This window comes from Rana temporaria, chromosome 9, assembly GCF_905171775.1.
Source record: "Rana temporaria chromosome 9, aRanTem1.1, whole genome shotgun sequence".
NCBI lineage: Eukaryota > Metazoa > Chordata > Amphibia > Anura > Ranidae > Rana > Rana temporaria.
The window spans coordinates 22,444,825-22,469,717 of NC_053497.1; the positions used below are offsets into that span (position 1 = coordinate 22,444,825).

The window sequence follows — 24,893 nt, forward strand, 5'->3', positions numbered from 1 at the left end:
GATCAGCCCCTGCTGTGTATAATCCTGGGGAGTGGGTCGCCAGCGAGGTACGTGATCCGGCTTGGTTTTGCCACCATAGAAGTTATACAGGTGGCAAGTGGGTTTAAGGTCCCTTGGCTTAATTTTCATTAATTTGATCTTTTGGTGTGTTTTGCTCAAAGATTGGCTGTTCTGCAAGGCATTTCTTTGCAGTTGTAGAGCTTGTATTAGAAATGTATAATTTTTGTTTGTTTTAATTACATGCTTCTGTGCTTCTTATAGCAGGTGTTACAAGTACCGCAGGGATGAAGTCACCAATTACTATCTTCACAACTAAAATGGTAACGTCGGGCACTGGAACACCAGCCAAAATAATAACTGCGGTTCCCAAGCTCTCAGGTCATCATCATCATGGTCAGCAGGGGTTAACCCAGGTAGGTACATTGGCAAATAAGTGGCCCAATTGTGTTTTTGTTTTCTCTATCGTTCATTGAAGGACACAGCTTAATTATTCAGGGATGAAGGTGGCGGCGTCAAACCCATCTGTGAGGAAATTAAAGGGACACTAAAGGTTCCCCATTTGTTTAAAAAAAATAAATAAAAAGTCATACTTGCCTCCACTGTGCAGTTTGTTCCTGATCTTCTGGAGTCCCTCGGCAGCTGTCTCTGCTCCTCCCCCGCATTAGCTAACCCCCTTCATGGGAAGCTCTCTCCCAAGGGGGTTAGCTTGCAGGCGCGCTCCCGTGATACAGCCGGTGGCTATAGCCGCCGACTGTATTACTCGACTCAACCAATGAATGAGCCAAGAAGCCAGCGTGTTCATGGCGCAAGACTATCGAGGGGTCAGGTAAGTAAACTGGGGGACCGCTAATCCTCGAATTTTGTTTTACCTTAATGCATAGAATGCTTTGAGGTGAAAAAAATGTACCTTTACAACCCCTTGAAAGCCGTGTCCTTCAATGAGGATTTTATGATGAGTGCAGACATCCAAATTTTTGATTTAAATACAAATTTTTAATCTCATCTTCCACTAGGTGGTGCTAAAAGGTGCTCCTGGCCAACCTGGCACAATACTCCGAACTGTTCCCATGGGTGGGATGAGACTAGTCACTCCTGTGACCGTTTCTTCTGTTAAACCAACTGTCACTACTCTCGTGGTGAAAGGGACCACAGGTAAGTGGTTTATGCAAAATATAATGGCTTATAGAAGATTCCTTAGAACAGAATACAAAAGGCTTTTAGACTGTTTAGACTAGATTTTTTTTTTTTTTCCTGTGGCAGTGTTGCGCTTTGTAATAATAATAATTGCATGCGTTCACTGACAGTATTTGTACCTTTCAGTGCAGGTGGTGTGACTTCCACCCAATCTCTCAATGGGGAGAGTACCTGTCACCTGCCCAGTGCTATTGCATGGTGGTTTTGCTAACCCTTTGGGATAGCAATAAAGTAAAAGCGGAACTAAGCCCATCGCGCCTTTTTTTTTTTTTTTTTTCTCCCCCCCCGGTTTAAAATGTTTCACTTCCGGAATGCATGGTTGGCGAATTGTCACATATGCTTGTACTTGCAACTATTAAACCATTAAATGGCTGATTACTTGTGCAGAACCATGGCAGTTGCAGATCCAACAGAAGCTAAGAGCTTCCTTAGCTGAAAATTAAGGGAGGGGTTTTAGTTCCGCTTTAGATATAAATATTAAATGTAACGCCCGTTGCCCCCATGCACACCCGCAACTTATACCCACACCCAGGGTGCGTACGTGTATGTAAACCACGATTGCACCACACGTGATCTATCGCCGCAAACATTGGTATGAGAGCAATCCATTCTAGCATCAGAGCTCACAGTTTAAATTGTAGCTCATCAGCTTAAAGTTAAGTGTTGTCTATGGAGATTTTTGAGTACCCTTGTCTTGGCTCACCATTATATAGAACAGATGAATAAGAACCAATATCCAGTCTTGCAACTGCTCTAATTTTTAATCAAGTATTAACAGTAAAGCTGCAATTGTGGGGTCTGCACCCAAAAAAAAGCAAAATTGCATCTATACTGTTGGAGGATTGGCTCTTGGGAGTGCGGCTCTTGTTCATTTATTCTCCTTATAAGCGGTTAGTGCTGCATAGCTTGAAGTATTGAGCAAGCATGTATGTATTTAAACATAATTTTTTTTTTTTTTTTCCTTTGCACTTAGGAGTGACCACTCTTGGCACAGTCACTGGTACAGTTTCCACAAGTCTTGCAGGAGCTGGCGTACACAACACGGCTTCACTTGCTACTCCAATTAATACCTTGGGTACCATAGCCACCCTCTCTAGTCAAGTGATCAATCCTGGTGCCATTACCATGTCTGCCGCACAAACCTCTCTTACTGCTGCTTCAGGACTGAGCACTCCCACAATTACTATGCAGGTAAGTGTAGCATTGGATTTGTCAAACTACAATAAAAAAAAAAAAAAAACTGCACCAGACAAGCTGTTAAGCTAAGTTAACACCTATGCAGGTTGTAGTTGTCTTTCCTGGTGGATTTTTATTTATTTTTTCCCTGGGACTGCAAGCACTGGTGTAAACTATGCCATTAAAAAAAAAAAACATATAACCTACTTTCAATGCGTTTTTGATGCAGGGAAAAAAACTCTCTGGACTGTGAACTGGCCCCTAAGTCCCCTGAGGCATTGCAAGCCACTGACCATTACAAGCATGGTGGAACTTGTAGTTCTGCAACCGCTGGAGGGCCACAGGTTGAGCATCCATGCTTTACACACACAAACTTTAATGGCATCCAAGTCTTGGTCCGTATAACAGTTTCCACTTTTCTGGGAAGGCTGTCCACAAGGTTTAGGAGTGTCTATGGGAATGTTTGACCATTCTTCCAGACGGCCTTCCTAGAAGAGTCAAAGCTGTTATAGCTGCAAAGCGTGGGAAAACTCAGATTGAACCCCCATGTACCAAGACTGGGATGTCATTAAAGTTCATGTGTGTAAATTACAAAACAAAGTTCAGCACATAAAGCAGTCCAATGAAAGTCCAAACAGAAGAATGAAAGAGGACTAAGGGTCCCAGCAAGCACCAAGAGACTGCATGTGGCAGGCACAAATCGGAAAACTATGGTGACAGACCCTCCACCTCCCAGAGTACTCGCTTTGTTCACCTTTAATTATGGACCACTGTGCTAACAGATGGTCAAATGCACAGGTCCCAAGTTCTCTTCATTCTTCTGGTTGGACTTTCATGGGACTGTTTTTTGTGCTGCACTTTGTTTTGTAATATGCTATTGGGATTATGTGATCTGTGTTGGCTGCATTAGTCGATTCTTTATTTTTATTTTTTGCGCATTGATTTACCTATTTGCATGTAAAGGCAGGCATCCCAATACTTGTGGTAATATAGGGTATGTTGACCTCCTCGTTTGCCATAAGATTTGTAATTCTGTTCAGCCAGTCTTCTGCCAGATGGCATAGCCTATCCTGGTCCCCCCCTCTGCAGTTAATTGGTACAGCTTGGTTGAGGACACACCTAACAAATTGATAAGATGGTGAAGTTGGCACAGGTTCCTGGTCATGTTTTCTGCCGATTTTTGCCTTACTGTTGACCATCAAATGGGACACATGTTCATTTTTCTCTTTAAGTAGCTGGAATGCAATTACTGGGGGGAAAATTCTGTAGTATGTTTCCTCAGCCTGCAGGGGGTCAATCGTGCTTTTTATGTACAGAATTGTGCTATTGGTGCCAGAACTACAGTTTAAATTAATTTGTGTCTTTTTTGTTTTTTCCTTAGCCAATATCGCAGCCTACACAAGTGACGTTAATCACAACTCCCAGTGGTGTGGAGGCTCAGCCAGTCCATGACCTTCCTGTCTCCATTTTGGCTTCACCAACTTCAGATCAACCCACAGCAACTGTTACTATAGCCGATTCTGGCCAAGGAGAGCAGCCTCCGGGAACAGTAACCCTTGTATGTTCCAATCCTCCTTGTGAGACTCACGAGACAGGAACCACAAATACACCCACCACCACCCTTGTGAATCTTGTTCAGCAGCCTGGAGGAACGCTTCAGTTTGTGTGCGAAGGACAGGAGCCTGGAACCTTTGTAACCACAGCCTTGGGTCAGGCGAATGGTAATGTGGTCAGAGTTTGCTCTAACCCTCCATGCGAGACTCACGAGACTGGAACTACACAGACTGCAACGACTGCAATGTCAAATATTGGTCAGAATGGTTCCATAACAAGAGTTTGCTCAAACCCTCCCTGTGAGACCCACGAAACTGGAACTACACAGACATCAACCACCGCAAAGTCAAATATTAGTAGTGAGCAGACCGGAAATGTATGTTCTAATCCACCATGTGAGACGCACGATACCGGCACAACTCCAACTTGCACCACAGCCAGAGGTAACCTTGCCAATGAGCAACAGGAGAACGTGCAAAGGCCAGGAAATCCACCCTGTGAAACATTACAAACTATATCCACACATACAGTTATGTCTGTGCCTGGCATTACCAGCGGGAAATCTGAAAAGGTACCACAGGTTTGTAGCAATCCACCCTGTGAAATGCACGAAACTTCCACAACCAATACGCCAACTGTGGCGACATCTAATCTTGCAACAGACCAGCCAGGCAGTGCTGCGCAGGTGTGCCCTAATACCCAGTCTGAAACTCGTGAGAATCGTGATACTAGTACTACCAACACGCCCACCACTGCAAGACAAAATGTACCATGTGAGACCCATCAAACAGTCTCTACAAAAACTACCATGTCCCTAAATACAGAGTTTAGCTCCGATTCAAAACGCCTTTTAGAGGTAGATGGTAATTCTGGAAGTTGCAAGAAAATCAAACCATCCAGCCCTGAAGAAACACAGTCGGCGTGCAATAAAAGTCCCTTTGAAATCACTGGCACTACTCAAACGGCAACTACAGCCAGGTCCAATATCCACTGTGGTCCATCCGAGAATGGACAGAGATCTGAAGGTGACTCTTGTGAGACCCATCAAGCAAGTTCCACTCAGACTACCATGTCTGTGTCAGAAGACAATCAGGTTGTAAATCCGCCATGTTCTAACCCACCATGTGAGACTCATGAAACTGGTACAACCAACACTGCAACTACAAGTAGTTCAAATATCGCAGCACAGCAGGGTGAAAGTTCCCAGCAGTCCTCCAGTGAAGCTGGCCAGACATCTACAACACCCAACACTTTAGAGCAGCGGGTGTGTTCCAACCCACCTTGTGAAACTCATGAGACCCATACTACCAATACAGCAACCACGTCTTCATCTAACATGGGAGGTAATCAACCTCCCGCACAACAAGTCTGTTCAAACCCACCATGTGAAACCCACGAAACGGGAACTACCCACACAGCAACCACCGTCACAGCCAACATGGGGGATAATCAAGGTGAGAATACGTCTTGTTTTTGTGTATTTTGTTCTGTGTACTTGGATTTGTCACACGGGCCAGATCCGGTTTTGCTCAACAGGGCATCTGTTGGCGGTTTCACCGCTGAGAGGAGCTCCCGAATGACATGACCTGGACAACGGCCCACTCTGCGCTATGGGCAGTCTGCTGTGAACAGACTGGCTGTCCGTTTACACCCAACTTGCCCTCCAATCTGGCCAGACAGGCGACCGGATCAGTCTTCAGTATGTTTTGATCGGGCTGGAGGTAGCCGGTTGTAAATGGGCACAAGTCCGTCTTGCATCCGATTGGGGATAATGGCGGGTCTGTTGCAGGCGGACCCTATCGGGCCGCCCATGTGAAAGACCCTAATGGTTCTTTAACCACTTAAGCCCCGGACCTTTAGGCAGCTAAATGCCCAGGCCAGGTTTTGCGATTTGGCACTGCGTCGCTTTAACAGACAATTGCGCGGTCGTGCGACGTGGCTCCCAAACAAAATTGGCGTCCTTTTTTCCTCACAAATAGAGATTTCTTTTGGTGGTATTTGATCACCTCTGCGGTTTTTATTTTTATTTTTTGCGCTATAAACAAAAATAGAGCGACAATTTTAAAAAAAATTCAATATTTTTTGCTATAATATCCCCCAAAAACATATAATTTTTTTTTTTCCTCAGTTTAGGCCGATACGTATTATTCTACCTTTTTTTTTTTTTTTTTTTTTTACTACTAATGGCGGCGATCAGCGATTTTTTTCGTGACTGCGACATTATGGCGGACACTTCAGACAATTTTGACACATTTTTGGGACCATTGTCATTTTCACAGCAAAAAATGCATTTAAATTGCATTGTTTATTGTGAAAATGACCGTTGCAGTTTGGGAGTTAACCACAGGGGGCGCTGTAGGAGTTAGGGTTCACTTAGTGTGTGTGTGTTTACAACTGTAGGGGTGTGTGGCTGTAGGACTGACATCGATCGAGTCTCCCTATATAAGGGATCACTCGATCGATGCAGCGCCATAGTGAAGCACGGGGAAGCCGTGTTTACATACGGCTCTCCCCGTTCTTCAGCTCCGGGGAGCGATCGCGACGGAGCGGCTATAAACTAATAGCCGCGCCGTCGTCCCGGATCGCTCCCCGCGGGAATCCGACCGCTGCATGTAGCAGGGGGGGGGGGGGGTCCCGATCGGACCCCCCACCCGCTAGAAGGCAAGGACGTACATGTACGCCCATTTGCCTGTACGTGCCATTCTGTGGACGTACATATACATGCGGCGGTCGGGAGGTGGTTAAAAGAAAAAAAAGGCGTAGATATCGCATGACTTCTTGCTTTTGGTAAACAAATATTGGTTACTTTTTCTGAGACTGCAAAGGGCTAGTAAGTACTGGAATGCTTAGTTTTGCTTTTAACATATGTCATATCTGCGCAGTGTGTGTGTGTTTTTTTTTAATATATTAATATTCTTACCATAGATGGGGAAAAACCTGTGATGGTCAGCTATTGGTTTCGTAGTAAAATTCACAAATTTTCTTATTCATGCTACATATTGTCCTGGAGTATAGAATGACTCCTGGGAGGGTGCATAGGGTAAATTGCTCAATGGTTATAAAATGTAATTGCTCTGTTTTGTATCGTTTTCATAGCTTTGTGTGCCTGATGCAAATGGACTGCTTTTATCTGTTTTTGTAGAACCGCCAGCTGCGAATGGCCAAGGAGAGCAGGAGACCGCCCCCACAGAGGACGCCGCCTCAGGCAACAATGCTGATTCTGCAGCTGCTGCATCTCCAGTGACTATTGTAGCCGTGGCAGCTTCATCCTCATCTCCGGCACATACGGCGCAGCCTATCGTTCCTAGGGCCGTAACTACTGTGACTCAGTCCACTCATCTGCCTGGACCTTCTGTTCCGGTAAGCAAAATGTATTCTATATTGGTATCCTTTTCTAGTCCCTAAGCGGTTTTAAGCATGATAAAACCTGTTTTTGTATTGGTTAAGCTGAACTGCACAATTAATCGATAAAAAAAAAACACAATTTAACCTCTTTCCTCCCCTCCTCACGATCTTAATCTGTCGTTTCAACAAGTGCAGAGCTTTTTTATCTGCTCAGAGCTGTCGGTTTATCACATTGCTCTGTGCTGAGAGATAAGAGGAAACCTTGTATCATTTTGGTTCTTTTTAGATCAAAGGGATGAACTTGGGTCTGTAAACAAGGGCAGTTTAACCACACACATAGGTTGGACTTGTGCCTCTTTATTTTTTCAACCTTGCCTGTTATGTAACCACTTAAAGACTAAACCTTTTTCTGACGCTTGTTGCTTACAAGTTAGAAATCAGTATTTTTTGCTAGAAAATTGCTTGGAACCCACAAGTTATATTGGCAGAGAGTAAAATTGCAATATTTTTTGTCACGCTGTATTTGCATTCGGCATTCTTTTTAAACACAATTTTTTTTTTGGAGGGGGGGAGATTCACAATGAATTTTAAAAACGAAACAGTAAAGCTGGCCCAATATTATCTTTTTTATTTATTTATTTTTTTAATAAATATATAACGTTAAAGATATTTTATGCCGAGAATTGTGATCTTCTAAGCAAAACAATTCTCATTTTATCCAGAATCGTGCAGCTCTAAACTGAACTAAGGGTTGTTTTTTTTGCAGAATATTTCATCTATGACTGAACCAGCCCCAGAGGATGCAGCACAGAGTTCAGAGGCTGTCCCCTGCAATGAACAAGCCGGAGCTCACTTGTCAAATATGCTCCAGCCTCCTGAAAGTGCTCAGGCTGAGCCTGAAGCACAACCTATGGACACTGCAGTGCCGGCACATACTGAAGCACAGCTACAAGCAGCAATGGAAGCCAACCAGGTTCAAGAGGCAGCTGCTGCTGCTGAGCAGCAAGGAGTGGAACAGCTTTCCCTTCCCCAAGAACTTATGGCAGAGGGTCAGGCAACCACCCTAATGGTCACAGGGTTAACGCCTGAAGAATTGGCAGTAACTGCCGCAGCCGAGGCCGCTGCACAAGCTGCTGCCACAGAAGAAGCCCAGGCATTGGCTATACAAGCAGTTTTACAAGCTGCACAGCAGGCAGTGATGGGTAAGTTTTTATATAGTGTGGAGGAGGGATATTGTAAATGAAAGATGTGTAATGGGGAAATGTTTTGCCAAGCAGGCACTAATGATGCCTTGGTTTTAGATGCTTCTGGATTTTAGAGTGCAGCAGCTCCTTGGCTTCTTAATGGCAGCCAAATGTTAAAACCTTGAGGACTTGTATTAAAATAAAAAATGTCTAACTGGAGCTTGGCACAAAATACAGGATTTATTCAGGAAAAAAGTATACACATTTCTAACTTTTTATAAAAGTAGATTAAGTATTTCCTTTGACATATATACAATGTACAATTTACTCTTCCTTTCATTGAAGGCCATCCTTCATGATGGGTTTGATGTTTTGCTCCTGTAGGTGGCAACATTAAACCTATCTGTCATGAAATATGGCTGTGTCTTTCAATGAACTTTTTCAAATATAGCCACCAAATTGTGTATTCTCAATAGGCTGAACACTGTTTTCACTAATAGATGTTGAGACATTTCATGTACCCATGCTTCTTTGGGACTGTAGTGTACACCGTTTCCAAGCCTGAGGATAAAATAGTCAAATCTATTTATTTCCAGCATCACACAGGCCCTGTCATAAAGTGGATCAGAGTGTGCTCACATCTTTCTAACAACTGCCTCTCTGAAATAAAGACCACATAGTATTCATAGTTTATAATTCTCTAGACTGCCATTATTCATTCTGATGAGTACCTCTAATATTGGCTACATGCTTTATCGGGGCTCGACAAAATCTGGGCGCTGGGTCGTAATTGCGACAAGAAATTGTGACCTGGCGCCCACCGGTAATTGAGGCCGCGGCTTTGCGGCCTAGAAGGCCACAAAGCTGCAGCCTCAATTACTGGCCATCGTGGGGGGGCACGGAGGCACAGGATCCTGTGTCTCTGTGCACCCCGACCTATCGCGCGGCGGGCCTACGACGGCCGGTAATTGAGGCCGCGGCTTTGCAGCCTTGTGAAGGCCCAAGCTCCCTTCTGTGACCTGGTGCCATCTGGTGGTGGCCGTTGGCATTACAAGTAAAACAGCAGTTCTTAAAGGGTTTTTTCACTGCCATCTCTTTCCCTTAAAATTAGAACCCCCAAACATTATATATATTTTTTATTCTAACACCCTAGAGCAGTGGTCATCAACCCTGTCCTACAGGGCCCACTAACAGGCCAGGTTTGCAAGATAACTGAAATACATCACAGGTGATATCATTTGCTGCTCAGTGATTGCAGTATTCTAGACTGCATCTCCCCAAGGTAATACATAAAACCTGGCCTGTTAGTGGGCCCTGTAGGGCAGGGTTGATGACCACTGCCCTAGAGAATAAAATGGCGATCGTTGCAATACTTTGTCACACCGTATTTGCGCAGCGGTCTTGCAAGCGCACTTTTTTTTGGGGAAAAAATACACTTTTTTAAATTAAAAAAAATAAGACAGTAAAGTTATCCCAATTTTCAATTTTTTCTTTATATTGTGAAAGATAATGTTATGCCGAGTTAATTGATACCCAACATGTCACACTTCAAAATTGCGTCCGCTCGTGGAATGCCAACAAACTTTTACCCTTTAAAATCTTCATGGGCGACGTTTTAAAAAATTCTACAGGTTGCATGTTTTGAGTTAGAGGTGATCTAGAGCTAGAATTATTGCTCTCGCTCTAACAATCGCGGTGATACCTCACGTGTGGTTTGAATACAGTTTACATATGCGGGTGCTACTCGGGTATGTGTTCGCTTCTGCGCGCAAGCTCATCGGGACGGGGCGCGTTTTCTGGCTCCTAACTTTTTTAGCTGGCTCCTAGATTCCAAGCAAATTTGTCAAACCCTGTGCTTTATAATGGTACTAAGATATTGGAACCTCAATCGCATTACTGTTGTACCCATGAAATACCATACATAAAGTTCCAATTTATACTGTTTGTCGTGTGTAAAATGCTGTTTGTTTTTGTTTTTTTTTGTCTGGACACTTTATGTTCTGACATTTGACAGACCATAACAAAAATGTTGACAAATTCTAGTCTTTCCTCACTCATGTAATGTAAGGTCAGCCAGCATATGTCCACCCAAATCTAAAATATTGTCTTGCTGTGCTGAACATTTTGCCTTTCAGAGGGTTGTAAAATCTTAGTTTGTAATGGCAAGCCCATCGTCTTTGGTAAAATAGAACTATAAGCAACCCCCCCCATCTAATTTTGGATAGGGTAAGGGAGTGTTCTAACACCTGTAAGATTTATTTTTGCCATCTATTTTTTTTTTTTTTTTTTTTTTTTACCTTCACTTCCTGTCCCTCAGCCAAACAGGAAGTGACAGGAAATACCTGTAAATTAGGGGAATCTCTTGGGAACCCCCCAGGTCATCAGAACTAATGTCCTCATTGGAAGATTTCCCCTCCATTACTTGGGGGTCAACCCAAAATTTGGGGATTTTCTTTTAATTTCACCTTTTTAATGGTAAACAGGACAGATGGAGAGGGTGAATCTTCCTATTGGGAACACAGACGGCAATGCAAACCGGCAGGTGTTCTAATCCCTCTCCACTCTATCCAAAAGAAAAAAAGGTTTTGCCTTTTGTTTTAATGCATTTAACTGCCCAATCCAGGCTACTATGGGGCCATTCCATATGATGGAACACAGCATTAAGAGGATAGGGGTACAGCCTTGCATTGTGTGTGAGTGTGTGTAAGTAACATACGTTTTTAAAGCTGTGTAAACTAATTAACTTTTGTTTTTTTCCATCGCTGGTTTCCAATTAGCAGCTGGCGAGCCAATGGATACCTCCGATATGGCTCATGCTGAGCTTCGTCACCTGACCACTGAAGGCCCCGCCACAGCAATACCAATAGTTCTCACCCAGCAGGAACTGGCAGCTCTGGTTCAACAGCAGCAGCAACTGCAAGAAGCGCAGCATCAGCAACATTTACAGCAGCAGCTTCAGCACCAGCATCAACTTCATCAACAGCAGTTACAGCAACTTCAACAACTGCAGCAGCTCCACCATGTGCCTACAGAAGCCCTTGCACCCGCTGACAGCCTCAATGATCCTGCCAGTGAAAGTAATGGACTCAATGAGTTAACAAATGCAGTGACTAGTTCAGTGGCTCTGTTACCTTCTACAGCCACAGATAGTGAGTGCTAGAACTAAACAGATGCTTTGTGAAGGTGTTTTGCATCTCCAATCGTTATTAATAAAATGCTGCTTTTTCTTTAACAGGTTTGGCTCCAATCAATACCTTCACAACACCTCAGCCAGTGGTACTCGCCAGTCCGGCTAAATTACAGGCTGCAGCAGCCCTTGCTGAAGTAGCAAACGGCATTGAATCGGTATGTCATTCTAAAGTGGGCATGTTAATCAGTGATGTGTTTGTATTTTTTATTTTTTTGCAGTTTGTGTTAATCAGGACAAAGTGTGGCAAAATCTTCCCTATGGGGACTCCTAGCAATAAGAACATGACAGATTCAGCAAAGACTTTTATAACAGAGCGGATATCACTCGCTCACTTTTGTACCCCAGTATTGTCCCACACCGCAGCCTATTTATAAAATGCCAGCCATAATGAGAAGCCCTTCAGTGTCTAAGTTCTCAGTGTTTTCATTACACTGTACCTCTGCTGGATTGGATTCCCTTCTTCCTTTTTTTAATATATTTTTTGTCTTTTGCTGCAAAAAAAAAAGTGAAAGGAAATGCTTCCCAAATGGACAAATGGCAAGAACACTTTGGGTTCTCTTTTACACAGGGTGGCTCCGCTTGGAGTCTGCTTTCTTAGCGAGGAATCTGTCTGCTGATCTCTGCTGAGCAGACACGGCTAGCTCTCCTCTATTGACGGTCAGATGTAAACCCTGACCACCTGTCTGTTTACACCCGAATGCCATCCGATCCCTTGGACCAGTTTTCTCAACTGCAGCCCTGGGGCCAGATGCATCCCCTTGCTTGCTTTTATCTGATCCTTGGGGCACTATTTTCATCCACTGATGCCAACAATGGGACAAAATGCCCCCCACAAACATGAATGACGGGGCAGGATGTCACCCTATGACACCAAAGATGGGGCACAATTTCTACCAATGATGGGGGATAATTCCTCCCAATGATGGGGCACAATTCTTCCCACTGATGCCAACAATGGGATGTTATTCCTCCAACTGACACCAGAGATGGAGCACTTTTTTTTTTTTCGTCTCTTATTCCCACTGACATCACTTTTTCAACTCCCAATGACCACAGTCCGGCCCCGCTTAAGTCTAAAGAACAGTCACCTGGACCTTTGTTTAGAAAGTTTGGAGACCTCTGCCTTAGACGTCTGTTTTTAGCAGGTTGGATATCAGCGGGTGTACACGGACACCTGTCATTTTACACCTGCCGCTCCATAGAGGAGGGTCTGATCTGGTTGGGCTTGAAAGACTGACAAGTGGAACCGATCGGTCCACTCATGCAAAAGAGGCCTAAGATAGGTGTTTAAAATATAAGCTTTTCTTTCAGAAGCACCAACGTGAAATGGTCATAATTTGTAAAATGTATTGATTCTCTGTAAAATTTTAAGATCTACATGCTTTTTCTCATGTACAGAAACCGGACTTGCCCCCTCAGCAGCCCAAGGCCCCGCTGAAGAAAGAGAATCAATGGTTTGATGTCGGTGTAATAAAGGCTACAAACATGATGGTGACCCATTACTACTTGCCTGCTGACGACACTACCAATGATGTAAGTATTGTTGTAAGACACTCGCGCCTTGATTAAATAACAAATGTGTTTTAAGTCGCTGCTGTCCAGTATTAACTCCACTAATGGGGCAAGGTAAATATAAATAAAAGAATAGATGGCGCCTGCTTCTCAACACAAATTCCTCTTGTAAATGTACCCAGTTGGTATACTTAATATTAACTTAGGATAATTGGATACACCATATAACTATGTATCAACATAACTGATCCATTACTAACATTAATGCAGGATTTGTGTGAACCAAAAAACCATTATTAAAATAAGTGACAAATTAATAAATGGTGTACATTTTTGATTAAAACAAATTAAAGTTATGAAAGTGCAAAATAGTCCTTTTCTTTATGCTATAGTGCGCCGTGTCCTAATGGAGCTGGTGATCCTTCTCCTGGGATGGTGTAAAATTCCAAACTCACCAGATGGGTTGGACTCATTTTGCCTTGCGGCAAAAAAAGTCGGACGTGTCTGTATGTTTGTTGGGGACCAAAACCAATGCTGTAACTTCCGGTTGCTCCTCTGGGGTGGGTGTCCTCCAATTGTGGCTCCAGAACATCAGGGGTAAATCATTTGCAGCACATAATGGAGGAAAGGGAGAGCTCCTCAGAGCAAAATCCTTGGGTTTATTTGTTAAAAACGGCTTACAAAATCAAAAAACCTGTCCCTCGGCCTGTGCAGTTGTGGATACGTGGTATCTATTCAGCCCTGTGCCTGCGTTGCCCTCTTCTGGCCAGAAGTGACCTTTTAAAGAGGAAGTAAACCCAGTTTAAAAAAAAAAAAAACTCCTTTAAGACAAAGGCATAATGAGCTAGTATGCATAGCACCTGCAGCCGTCCTCTTCCAATGCTCGGGCAGCTGACATCTTGCCCGGGGGTTACTTCTGAGCATCACGGCTCCGGCTCTGTGATTGGCTGGAGCCGCGATGACGTCAGGCCCGCAGGAGCAGCCAGTGACTGCATGGTCTCAATCGGGAACGGCAGGCTACAGTGCGCCTACGGCGCATGCGCTGTAGACAGCGGCGCCTGTGATTTTAATAAATATCTCCTAAACTGTGGAGGTTTAGGATATATTTGTTGCACCTACAGGTAAGCCTTAATCTATTCTTACCTGTAGGTTAAAGTGGCTGTAAAAAGTTTACAACCACTTTAATGAGTCAGCTTGACATGTTTCGTCCATTTGAGATGCAGCCTTGTCAAAAGCAAAAATGGAAATGTAAGTTTGCTGACTGACGTTTTGCAGTTGAGGCCTGTATACCCTTTAAGTATTAGCAGTATAGGTGTCCTTTCCATAACAGGCAGCTTTAAGCATCAAATGGGATGCCTAGCCAATCTATTACTTTACCCTCAGAATCTGTGGAAATACATGGGTCTAGTCTTCCATGGGTCTAGTCTTCCATGGGTCTAGTCTTCCATGGGTCTAGTCTTCCATGGGTCTAGTCTTCCATGGGTCTAGTCTTCCATGGGTCTAGTCTTCCATGGGTCTAGTCTTCCATGGGTCTAGTCTTCCATGGGTCTAGTCTTCCATGGGTCTAGTCTTCCATGGGTCTAGTCTTCCATGGGTCTAGTCTTCCATGGGTCTAGTCTTCCATGGGTCTAGTCTTCCATGGGTCTAGTCTTCCATGGGTCTAGTCTTCCATGGGTCTAGTCTTCCATGGGTCTAGTCTTCCATGGGTCTAGTCTTCCATGGGTCTAGTCTTCCATGGGTCTAGTCTTCTCTAGATCAGTGTTTATCAACTCTAGTCCTCAAGGCGCCCCAACAGGTCATGTTTTTATGATTTTCCTCAGATGAAACGACTGTAGTAATTGCTAAGGCAGTGAAACTGATCAGATCACCTGTGCAAAATGATTGACGGCCTGAAAACGACCAGTTTGGGTGCCTTGAGGACTGGAGTTGAGAAACTCTGATCTAGATCTCTTCATAGAAGGGCTGCTATCATCGGCCCTCTACTGTTAGTCTGAGACGCTTACCCCTGCCAAATAGTTGTCAGTATTGTGTTTGCAGGCTGTGGAAAATATTTCTTTGATGCTTTACTTATCTGGTGAGAGGTTTGCTGAATTTGGAGCGTTATTGGATACATCTTGGAACTTGTATGTGTTTTGTGCTTGCAGGATGACTCCGGTGTCCTACCAGATTACAGCCAATTAAAGAAGCATGAACTACAGCCAGGCACTGCCTATAAATTCCGTGTAGCAGGAATTAATGCTTGTGGTCGTGGACCCTTCAGTGAAATCTCTGCCTTCAAGACCTGTCTACCTGGTTTCCCAGGTGCACCGTGTGCCATAAAGATCAGCAAGGTACTAATGGTTTAATAGTAAATGGTTGTCATTTGTTTCCAGCCTAGGAATTCATGTACCATCTGGAGCATATTAGAACAGATTCTCAGCCTTCAGATCACACATGCGGAATGTTTCATGGGAGCAAATACAGCTGTAGTTTGTGTACTCTGATCATAGCTGGATATGGCTACAAATGTCTCCCAGTGTTCAGAGGGTTGGGGATTAGGATTTCCAACTTGCATTTCCTAATGACTATCAATGTAGGCTTTTTTTTTTTTTTTTTCCCCCCCTCTAACATGCTAAAGTATTAAAGGCCAAGCACAAAAACGTAGTAATGATTAAACCTCAGTAGCCCCCGTGGTGTGTAAACGATGCCTTTGAAAAATCAGATATGTAACTTGTAAATGTAGCCAGAGCAGAGCTGGTAATGGGACCAAGCAGCTCTACCAACTACAGACTACCTGCAGAAAACTAGAGGGGGATGGATATTGGACTAGTCTCCCTGCACAAAGAAAGCAAGAAGGGTCTGGTCTTTATCACCCCTGTACAAAAGCAAAGGGCAGGCTATTCAAAGATCTAGAAGAAAGGAAGGATACACGTGCCTCTTGTATTTATGCACTATTTGTTTACTTAAGTATTTTAATACACAGAAGTGTCAGGCACGTGCAACACAGCGTGGGTGAATCTCTGTTGCAGCCAGTGCAAAAGAAAAGGGGGGGTGCGACATGTGAGCGTCTTCCATAATGGCAGTCCTCTGGCCTCAGCTGCCAGCTCCTGTGCCTGAGCTCTGTCGAATGACCGAGTAGGTGTTGTCATCCCATCAACAGAACAGAAATGCTCCACGTTTATACAGTAGGGTTATATGCTGCTACTTTCAGCACCCTCGTATAACACTGCCCACTTCATGGGATGGAGTTTTTATGCCATTGTGCTTGAGGGATGGACCTTCTCCATACTAGTCTTTAACGCAGTTGTATATCGCTGGACTTTATTAATTTACCTTGCAAGAAAAAAAGAATTTAAATGTGCTAGTATGCATCACATACTAGCACATTATGTGAAACTTGACCCTAAAACAAAGCTGTTCCAGTGCTGCAATGTCAATGCTGCAGCCATTTCCATCATCACTCGTTTTTTTTGCTTCCGGGGTTTGCGGGCTTCGGAGTCACTCACATATATGCGTGGGAGCCGCCGTGCACAGCTTGGAAGGATCGGCATAGTGAGTGAGAAACCTATATAGCGCAACACATGCGAACTGAATCGCCTCTGGGCATGGGTAGCCATTCCTTCATAGTGCATGCACCAGTGATGTCACTTGCTGCATGTAATGCAAATATCTTCTAAACTGCACGTTTAGGAGATATTTATACCACCTATAGGTAAACCTTATTATATGAGGAAGTTTACTTCCTCTTTAATGTTTGCTTTGCACGCTTTCTTTAAGGTTTTTTAGATCAACTGAGTGTAAGAACAGATTGACAAGGTTATATACAATCTTATAACAAAGTTATGTATGTCAATCTTCTTCCTAAGTACTGCTCAATTTGCTACACTAGCACCGACATACATTTTTAAAGAGACTTTTTTTGCACATGTGAATTGACTGTTGTACACTTTCTGTTTCTACAGAGTCCCGATGGTGCTCACCTGACATGGGAACCTCCCTCTGTCACATCCGGGAAGATCATAGAATATTCTGTTTACTTGGCTATCCAAAGCAGTACGAGTGGTGAACAGAAAGCCACAACACCTGCTCAGCTGGCTTTCATGCGGGTATACTGTGGCCCAAATCCTTCCTGTCTGGTACAGACCTCTAGCCTGTCCAATGCTCACATAGACTACACCACAAAACCTGCAATCATCTTCCGGATTGCTGCCCGTAATGAGAAGGGCTATGGACCCGCAACACAAGTCAGGTGGTTGCAAGGTGAGGACACAATTGTATAATATGATATGTTTGTGGATTTGCTGACTCTCTGTTTGAAGGCCTCAAAGTACCTGCTTTTTTTTTTTTTTTCTTTTTGTTTCTTCATTTGGTGCATGCGATACTTAAGTGGCGTAACAGAACTTACTCTTGCAGGTCAATGTGCTTGTTCGTAAACTCTAGAAATACCTGTCTGAAATAAATGGCGTACACTTACACCAAGATATTTGGCACATTTAGCCCAAGTTCACACTGGGCTGCGAGAGTAAAACCGTCTGAACTTGCATGATTTCGGCTGCGATTGGAGACACAGATGTTGATGTAAATCGTGGGCTGAAATCGCAAAAAGTAGTACCGCAGCTCCTCTTTTGAAATCTGTGCAGCGTCATTGCTGGCAAATTCTGCCGATTTGACATGTCAAGTTGCATCAGTGTGAACCAGGGCTTAGCTGTGTTTACATTTTTATGTGGCTGAAATTAATAATGGGTCGATTTTATGTTGAGATTAACGACCAGCTGAGATCTTAGGGGTTCATTTACTAAGGCTGCTTTTAGCTCCGGCTGTTAGCGATTAATTGCCAATCGATTTAGTGGGTGCTTTTAACAAAGAAGGGGTTAAAAACTCTTGTGTTCTGCTGCTTTGGAAGCGCTGCCCATCCCTTGTAATGGGCAGGGGTGTGTTTGGGGCAGTGTATACAGCACTCCCAAACATGCTGCTTGCAGGACTTTTTCTAACGTCCCGCAAGCGCACCGCCCCAGTGTGAAGGTGTACCCATTGCAATGAATGGGAGGCAGTTTTCAGGTGCCATTTCTAGAGCTAAAACGCCTGAAAACTGCCTTGGTGTAAAAGGCGTCTTAATCTGGAGAGTGAAAAATCTGGTGCAGCTGTTCAAATCGTCTTCTAACTTCAGCTTGTTCAATTTAAGCTTTGACAACAAAAAAATGGAAGCCGATTAGTTTCTATGCAGAGCGGCACCAGATTTTGCACACTCCAGCTTTAGTAAATAAACCCCGCTGTGTACTAAATGGTGGGATAAGCTGCACCTTCCCTGCAATAGCCGCTGCAAAAACGCCAAGCATTCCCATACGTAGCTCTTATAAGTGTATTTGGCTTACATTAGTGAGATTGGTACCAACACGCATGGGGGCGGGATGTAAAGTGAGCAACAATGGTGATCACTTGGTTTACTATGTAGGCGTGATCCAATTTAGTCAGACTTTTCATTGGAAGATGGGGAGGCTGAGCAAAACCTGTGAACAAGAGTTGGACGCAATTATCATTTAGTGCTTATACATACATTTTGGGGTTAACACTGCCTGACATATTGACATATAATGTCTGCAAACGGCAGCGCTATCCAGTGCACTGCAGAAAAAAAATGCAGCATGCTCACCTTTTTATGCACTTAATATCACATCGGTTTCTATGGTGTGAATGGGGCAAATGGCATACAATTAATGTCTCTGCCTTTTGTGATGAGGGTATTTATCCAGCTGTGGGTTCCACGAATCTCATAGATACTCGCAGCCCAATCGCACTGTTCATGCGAGACGCACAGGGCTAACATTCATTCTGAATGGCACCCCCACACATCTTGGCCTGGTGCAGGAACTACAGGGAAACTGCATGGTCAAAGAGACCCGGTCTGAGCAAACGCTGGACTCGTGGACCAAGCCTCAAAGAGGAACTGACTTATGGAAGCTGTGCCCAGAAATTTCAGGCACAGGGGGCAAAGGACTTGTCCACCAGTATTGCCTGCGTTCTACCTGAAGCTGATCTTTCCACCATTGGACAATCCTCTTAGAAGAGGCAGGGTGGTAAACAGTACATTTATGACCTTGCTAACTCCCACACCGAATGTCCCGAGACTGACCGTGGGAGGCAGCAGTGCCTTGGATCTCGCGCTGCATGTTGTGCAGTTACAAGACTGTAGGAAATCTTGCCTATCAGGAAGTGCCCTGCGGGTTGAAGACTGATGCATCACTCAGGGTGATGCAAAGGCACAATTAACATTACTAGATGTTCTCTATAACAGCGAATCTTTATTTTCGATTTCAGTTGCACTTTGTCAGGGTGTGTTTCCACGTTCTTGTGAGAATGTTATTGCATCGGTTTCTAATGAGAGCACAACTTTTAAATGTATCATGGGTTCCTAACTAGTGTTGCTCATCTTTTAGAATCCAGCAAAGATGGTACAGTTGGCAAGCCTGGAAGTAAGCGCCCCGTATCCTCACCAGACATGTAAGTATTTGTGTTCTGACCATTTCTTTAAATGTGTACATGGATTTTGTCTCTAGCTCACCAAAGCCTTGTTCTTATGGGGTAAAAACTTGATTCAGCTGAGTTTTTACTACCCACTTTTTGTCGGGTGTTTTGTTTAAAGGGCAGAAAATAAAAAATACACAGGTGACCAATCCACACACACAGAGCTTTTTGGTGGCGACACATACAGTTGTGCGATGTTGTACCCAAAACAAAATGTAATTGTCGATTAAAGCAGCGCATTGGCTTATTAAGGGGGCAAATCCTTCCACGGCTAAAGTGGTTAAAGTAATGCAAGCAATGGCCTTGTCATGAGGGGGGGGTGTAAATCTTCCAGGGGGCAAGTGGTTAACTTGTAAACTGTGTAGCTGTTTGCCCAATACTTTACCATAAGGCCTCTTGCACACTGCATCTTGAAAAAGCTCAGTACAGCCATTTTTGTTTTGTTACTGGGCTAAGTGCCCATTCACACCTGAGCGTTTTGTCGACTGAAGCGCGACGCTCCAAAACGCTAGAGGGGAAAAAATACATTATTCTCAATGGAGATGGTTCACATCTCCCCTCCAAAAAGCCTGGCGCTGAACGTCTGAAGCTCAAACGTGATTGGGGCGTTTTTGAGCGTTTGTATTTCCCATAGAAAGTAATGGAAACGCTCGATTCAAGCGACTAGCGCGACAACGAGTGTTTGCTACGGGTGTTTTGTCGCTTTAATCAATAGAACATTTCACCCAGGCAGAAGATAAAAAAAAATCTACCAACATAGCAACAAATGATGAAAAGATGATGATTTTTCCTATTGGCTAAAATAAAAAACGTTGAAGTACAAAAACGTCGGACGACGCTGTATGCAAACGCACAAATACATATTAATACACATTAATACGCGCGACAAACGCCGGAAAAAAACGACCAAATATGAATGCAGCCTTAAATACAGCTCATTAATTGTAATGTGCCCATGTACACAGGTGTGTAAACAAGTGCCATGCCTTCTTCAGAAAAAAATAAAATAAAAAAAACAGCATTTTTGGTCAGGTGTGCTCTTGCTTATGCAGTAACAATGTATTAATAAGTTGTTTTTTTTTCTAGGAAAACTGCTCCAAAGAAGGCAAAGCCTGACCACCCCTGATTACAGAAGCTCCTGCACAGCCTTGAAGTACAGCTATCTCCTTGAACTTCCTCAAAATCCTCCCATATCCCTAATCGACTTTTTTTATCGCTTTGCCCACCACCATTTGCTTGGGGTTCGATGAATTGGTCTTTTTTTTTTTTTTTTTTTCACCGCCTCCTTTTATTTTGAAGAACATTGTGAAAAGCACATTTTACACCTTCCACCCTTCCCCCGCACACATTTATGGGAGAGTTGAATCTCTTCCAATAATCCTGATTTATTTGCTTCTGTCTTTCTGTGTGGGGGGGAGTATTTCAGGAGCCTCTGGGGTATGCTGAACAATACGGATTCTCAGTTGACAAGCAGACAGGCCTGCAAACTCAAGCTTTGTAAATGAACTGCGTAGAAGATTCGTCCAGGTCTTTTTTTTGCTTGTTTGGCATTTGTTTTTTCCTTTTTTAAAAGATGAGGGAGAGTTTTTCGGGGGGGGGGGGGGGGGGGGAAGAACTAATTTTTGTTTTGACAACAGAAGCACTTGGACATTATCTGCGGTGTAAAGGTTTTAAGACTTAAAGCAATGGGATGTTGTAAAAAAAAAAAATATACATATATATTTACACTCTTCGCAGCTCCATCCTGATGCTCGTTTTGAAGCAAATCTCTTCTGGACAGCATAGCTGCACTGGAGATGGGCATTGCCACATCCAGATGGGATTCTAGGACTGACTTGGCCAACCACCTGCTGTTTATGTTCAGTGGTGCAGATATTTCCACGCTGTTTTGGGGGTGGGGGGGGGCGGAGTAACCAGGGCTAGTGAGTGGCTCAGTGATACATCAGATGGCTTAATATTTGTTTATTTCCAGCATGGCTTTGCCAGGTCTTGGCTGGATGTGTGGTGATTCGTTTCCCATTGTGGAACTTTTTCACAATGTAACAATGGATCTTGGAAAGCAAACTCGGTTCAAGAGCACCGTCAAAAAAATTTCACATTTTATATATTATATATATATATTGCAACAGAGTTTTTTTTTTTTTTTTTTTTTTTTTTTTTGAATGGATCTTTCAATTTTTTTTTTTTCATTTGTACATCTAATTTTATTTAGTTTGTCCTGTTTCTTTTGAGAGGACTTTTGAAGGTGAATGAACTCCCTACCAATCTTGTTCTAAGCTAAAGAGCCTCACAGCTAACCCCTTTTCCTTTAGGCGGGTGATGCAAAGTTCAGTAGCCTTGCCTATTTGCTTAGGTGACATCATGTGGCATTGCAAACCTTCCTGCCAATGAAATGCTTTTATATTCTAAACTCTGCTTATGTTTCTTTTTAAGGATGTTTCCCCCTTACTTTTTGATTTTTTTTTTCTGGCTGACTTCCAAAGCAATATATAGATATAAAGCAGCACACGTTGCTTTACGGCGTGCTGTCCTAAATTTTCACTGCTCTCAGCAGTGTACGTTGAACCAATTAAAACACCCGCTTCATTCGAATCAACTTGGCGCGTTGAAAACCCTCCCGGCCAATGATTTCTTTAACAGAGGTCACCAAACCACTTATTTTTTATTTTTTTTCTCTCATTCTCCCGCCGAACATAACCAGCGCCCATTCTTGCTGGCCCACAGGGCAGGAACACCATGCGTCTGCATTGGCTATTTCTATTCAGTTCATATACAGAAGTATAAATATACATATATAAATATATACAAGCAGTTGAAGCTGTTTCATAACAGATTTCAGAAACTGTTCATTTTTTTTTTGTAAAAACTGAAAAAAATTTATAAGAAAAAAAAAAAGCGAAAAGGCAAAAAAAAAAATCTGCAGTAGCTTAAAGCATGAGGATTTTTTTGTACAAAAGCAAAACCAGTAAAAAAAAAACAACTTGTTTAAATCACATAGGATTTACATTATCTCAAGTAATGTTTAATTTTAATGCAGCCCATCCTTGTGTTTGTACATATATATAAATATACACATATATACTTTTTGCTCTGTATTTTTATTATCTCTAGCTGGTTCCAAATGTTTTTTTTTTCTGGTTCCTCACTCATGGAGCAACATTGGTTTCTTGTACAGAAGTTGCAAACGAGAAGTCTGCCCGCTCTGTTTTGTTTCCTCACCCCCCCCCCCCCCCCCTCTCTCTCTCACTTTGTAATAGGGGTCTTCCATGTCTGATGGCTTTGACTGCAGAGTACAGCAAGGGTTCCTAATATCCTTCTGTCATGAGAACATGGAGCACCTGAATAGTATTGGAGGCAGCATGTTTGAGGCAATCAAGGAGGGAAGAATGCACAGTTATGAAAGGTTTCTGACAATTCTATGAATTGCCAGCTTACTTTGTTCCGAGACTGAGTGTTTTCAAAATTAAATGTAACTAGCATCCTATTTTATGGGCAGCAAAGGCAGCAGTGTAATCTGACGTCTAACATCGAAGTAGTAGTTTTATGGTGGGAGTCAGGTCTTCAGAATAATGTAGGGTTTTTTTTTGTTTGTTTTTTTTCCTTTTTACTATCTCCCCCCTCCCCTTTTTCCTTTTTATCCTTTTTTCTTTCTTTTTTTTTTTTTTTTAACTGAGATTATCTTAACCTAGTTTTTTGGCCTCATGAAGAAATTGCAGCATTTGTTTAAACTGCTTTATTTTTTCTCCCTAATTGCCAGTTTGAGAGGGTGGCAAGAGTAGAGAGGGCACCCGCCGCTCCCGCATAAAATGACTGCTGCCGCTTCTCATTTTGTATTATAGTGTTACTGTGTTGCCGCCTAGAATCTCCTGCTAAAAAAACAAAAACACAAAAAGAAAAAAAAAAAACCTCACCTGCCTTTTTTTCTTTGTGAAGAAAAGCTATTACTTCCATTGTAGAGGAGTTCTCGAAGTGAACCAATATTACTATAGTGCTATCTGTCGTTTTTGTGCTATTTTGAACAATTAAAGACCTTTTTTGAAGTTGTGGTTTCTTGTTGTGTTGTTTCTTCTTCCCCCTTCTTTAAAGCTTTCTCTAAAAAATTTAAACAATGGTGCGCCATGTCGGGTAAAGCAGGATTTTTTTTTTTTTTTTTTTGTCAAACAGAGTTGCTCTGTCTTCGGCCTGGAGCACTGCAGTGTGGGGGCAGTGAGTGAACACTCTGTTAATGCTGGCAGGGAGTCCACTCTCTATAGACAGGTTGGACATTGTAAAACGTATGTGTGTGTGTGTGTGTGTGTGTGTGTGATATATGTCAGTATTGCATTGTATATAACTGTTGCATTCAGGTGTTAATCTAATAGTTAATTGAAACAATCGCTCCCAGCTGAGACCACCGCCTGTGGAAGGGAATTGCACATCCTTGCCGCTCTTGCAGTAAAGAACCCTCTACGTAGTTTAAGGTTAAAACTCTTCTAATTTTATTGAGTGGCCACGTGTCTTGTTAAACACCCTTCCGTGAAAACGTTTTATCCCTATTGTGGGGTCACCAGTAAGGCATTTGTACATTTTAAATCGCATTCCCTCTCAAGCGTCTCTTCTCCAGAGAGAATAAGTTCAGAGCTCGCAACCTTTCCTCATAACTAATATCCTCCAGACCCTTTAGTAGATTTGTTGCTTTTATTTGTACTCTCTCAATTTCCAGTACATCCTTCCCGACTACTGGGGCCCAGAACTGGACAGCATACTCTAGGTGTGGCCGGACCAGAGTCTTGTAGAGCGGGAGAATTATCGTTTTATTTCTGGAGTTAATCCCCTTTTAATGCATGCCAATATTTTGTTAGGCTCAGCAATGGCATGCAATGCCAAGCTGCTGCTATCATCTACTACCGGTAGGTCTTTTCCATCCTTGATTCCCCCAGAGGTCCCCCCCCCCAGTGTATAGATTGCATTCATATTTTGACACCCAAATGCATCATTTTACATTAAACCTCATTTGCCATGTAGTTGCCCATCCCATTAATTTGTTCTTGCAAGGTCAAACAGAGTCTAAGATTAATAATGTCGATCCTAGAGTGCACAGAAGCGTATGAAGAGGATATTAAGGTGGTATTGGAGGAAACTGCGGAAGACCTTTCCCTGCCTGCCACCATATTGAAGAGGGAACTTTTTGTAACATGTTTTCCAATGTTGAAAAGCTCATTGCCTCTTTCTTCTTGCCATACCCTTTGGGTACAAAG

General features: G+C 43.1%; 1 protein-coding gene across 7 annotated transcripts in view; it reads left to right on the plus strand.

Moving 5' to 3' along the window:
* Window positions 1–23,696, plus strand: part of HCFC1 (host cell factor C1) — a 60,114-nt gene extending 36,418 nt beyond the window's left edge. Inside the window, exons 14-26 of one of the 7 annotated variants that reach the window (XM_040322947.1) lie at window positions 265–413; window positions 1,014–1,152; window positions 2,168–2,385; window positions 3,752–5,378; window positions 7,067–7,284; window positions 8,036–8,471; window positions 11,219–11,602; window positions 11,689–11,798; window positions 13,042–13,176; window positions 15,300–15,485; window positions 17,097–17,394; window positions 19,569–19,632; window positions 20,743–23,696. In XM_040322947.1, coding sequence (XP_040178881.1) covers window positions 265–413; window positions 1,014–1,152; window positions 2,168–2,385; window positions 3,752–5,378; window positions 7,067–7,284; window positions 8,036–8,471; window positions 11,219–11,602; window positions 11,689–11,798; window positions 13,042–13,176; window positions 15,300–15,485; window positions 17,097–17,394; window positions 19,569–19,632; window positions 20,743–20,782 — 4,004 coding nt within the window. In that variant the 3' untranslated portion in view covers window positions 20,783–23,696. Of the gene's footprint in view, window positions 1–261; window positions 414–1,013; window positions 1,153–2,167; window positions 2,386–3,751; window positions 5,379–7,066; window positions 7,285–8,035; window positions 8,472–11,218; window positions 11,603–11,688; window positions 11,799–13,041; window positions 13,177–15,299; window positions 15,486–17,096; window positions 17,395–19,568; window positions 19,633–20,742 lie in introns of all 7 variants that reach the window. The other 6 variants (XM_040322951.1, XM_040322946.1, XM_040322950.1 and 3 more) reach the window with 6 other exon arrangements.
* The last annotated feature ends 1,197 nt before the right edge of the window (window positions 23,697–24,893 follow it).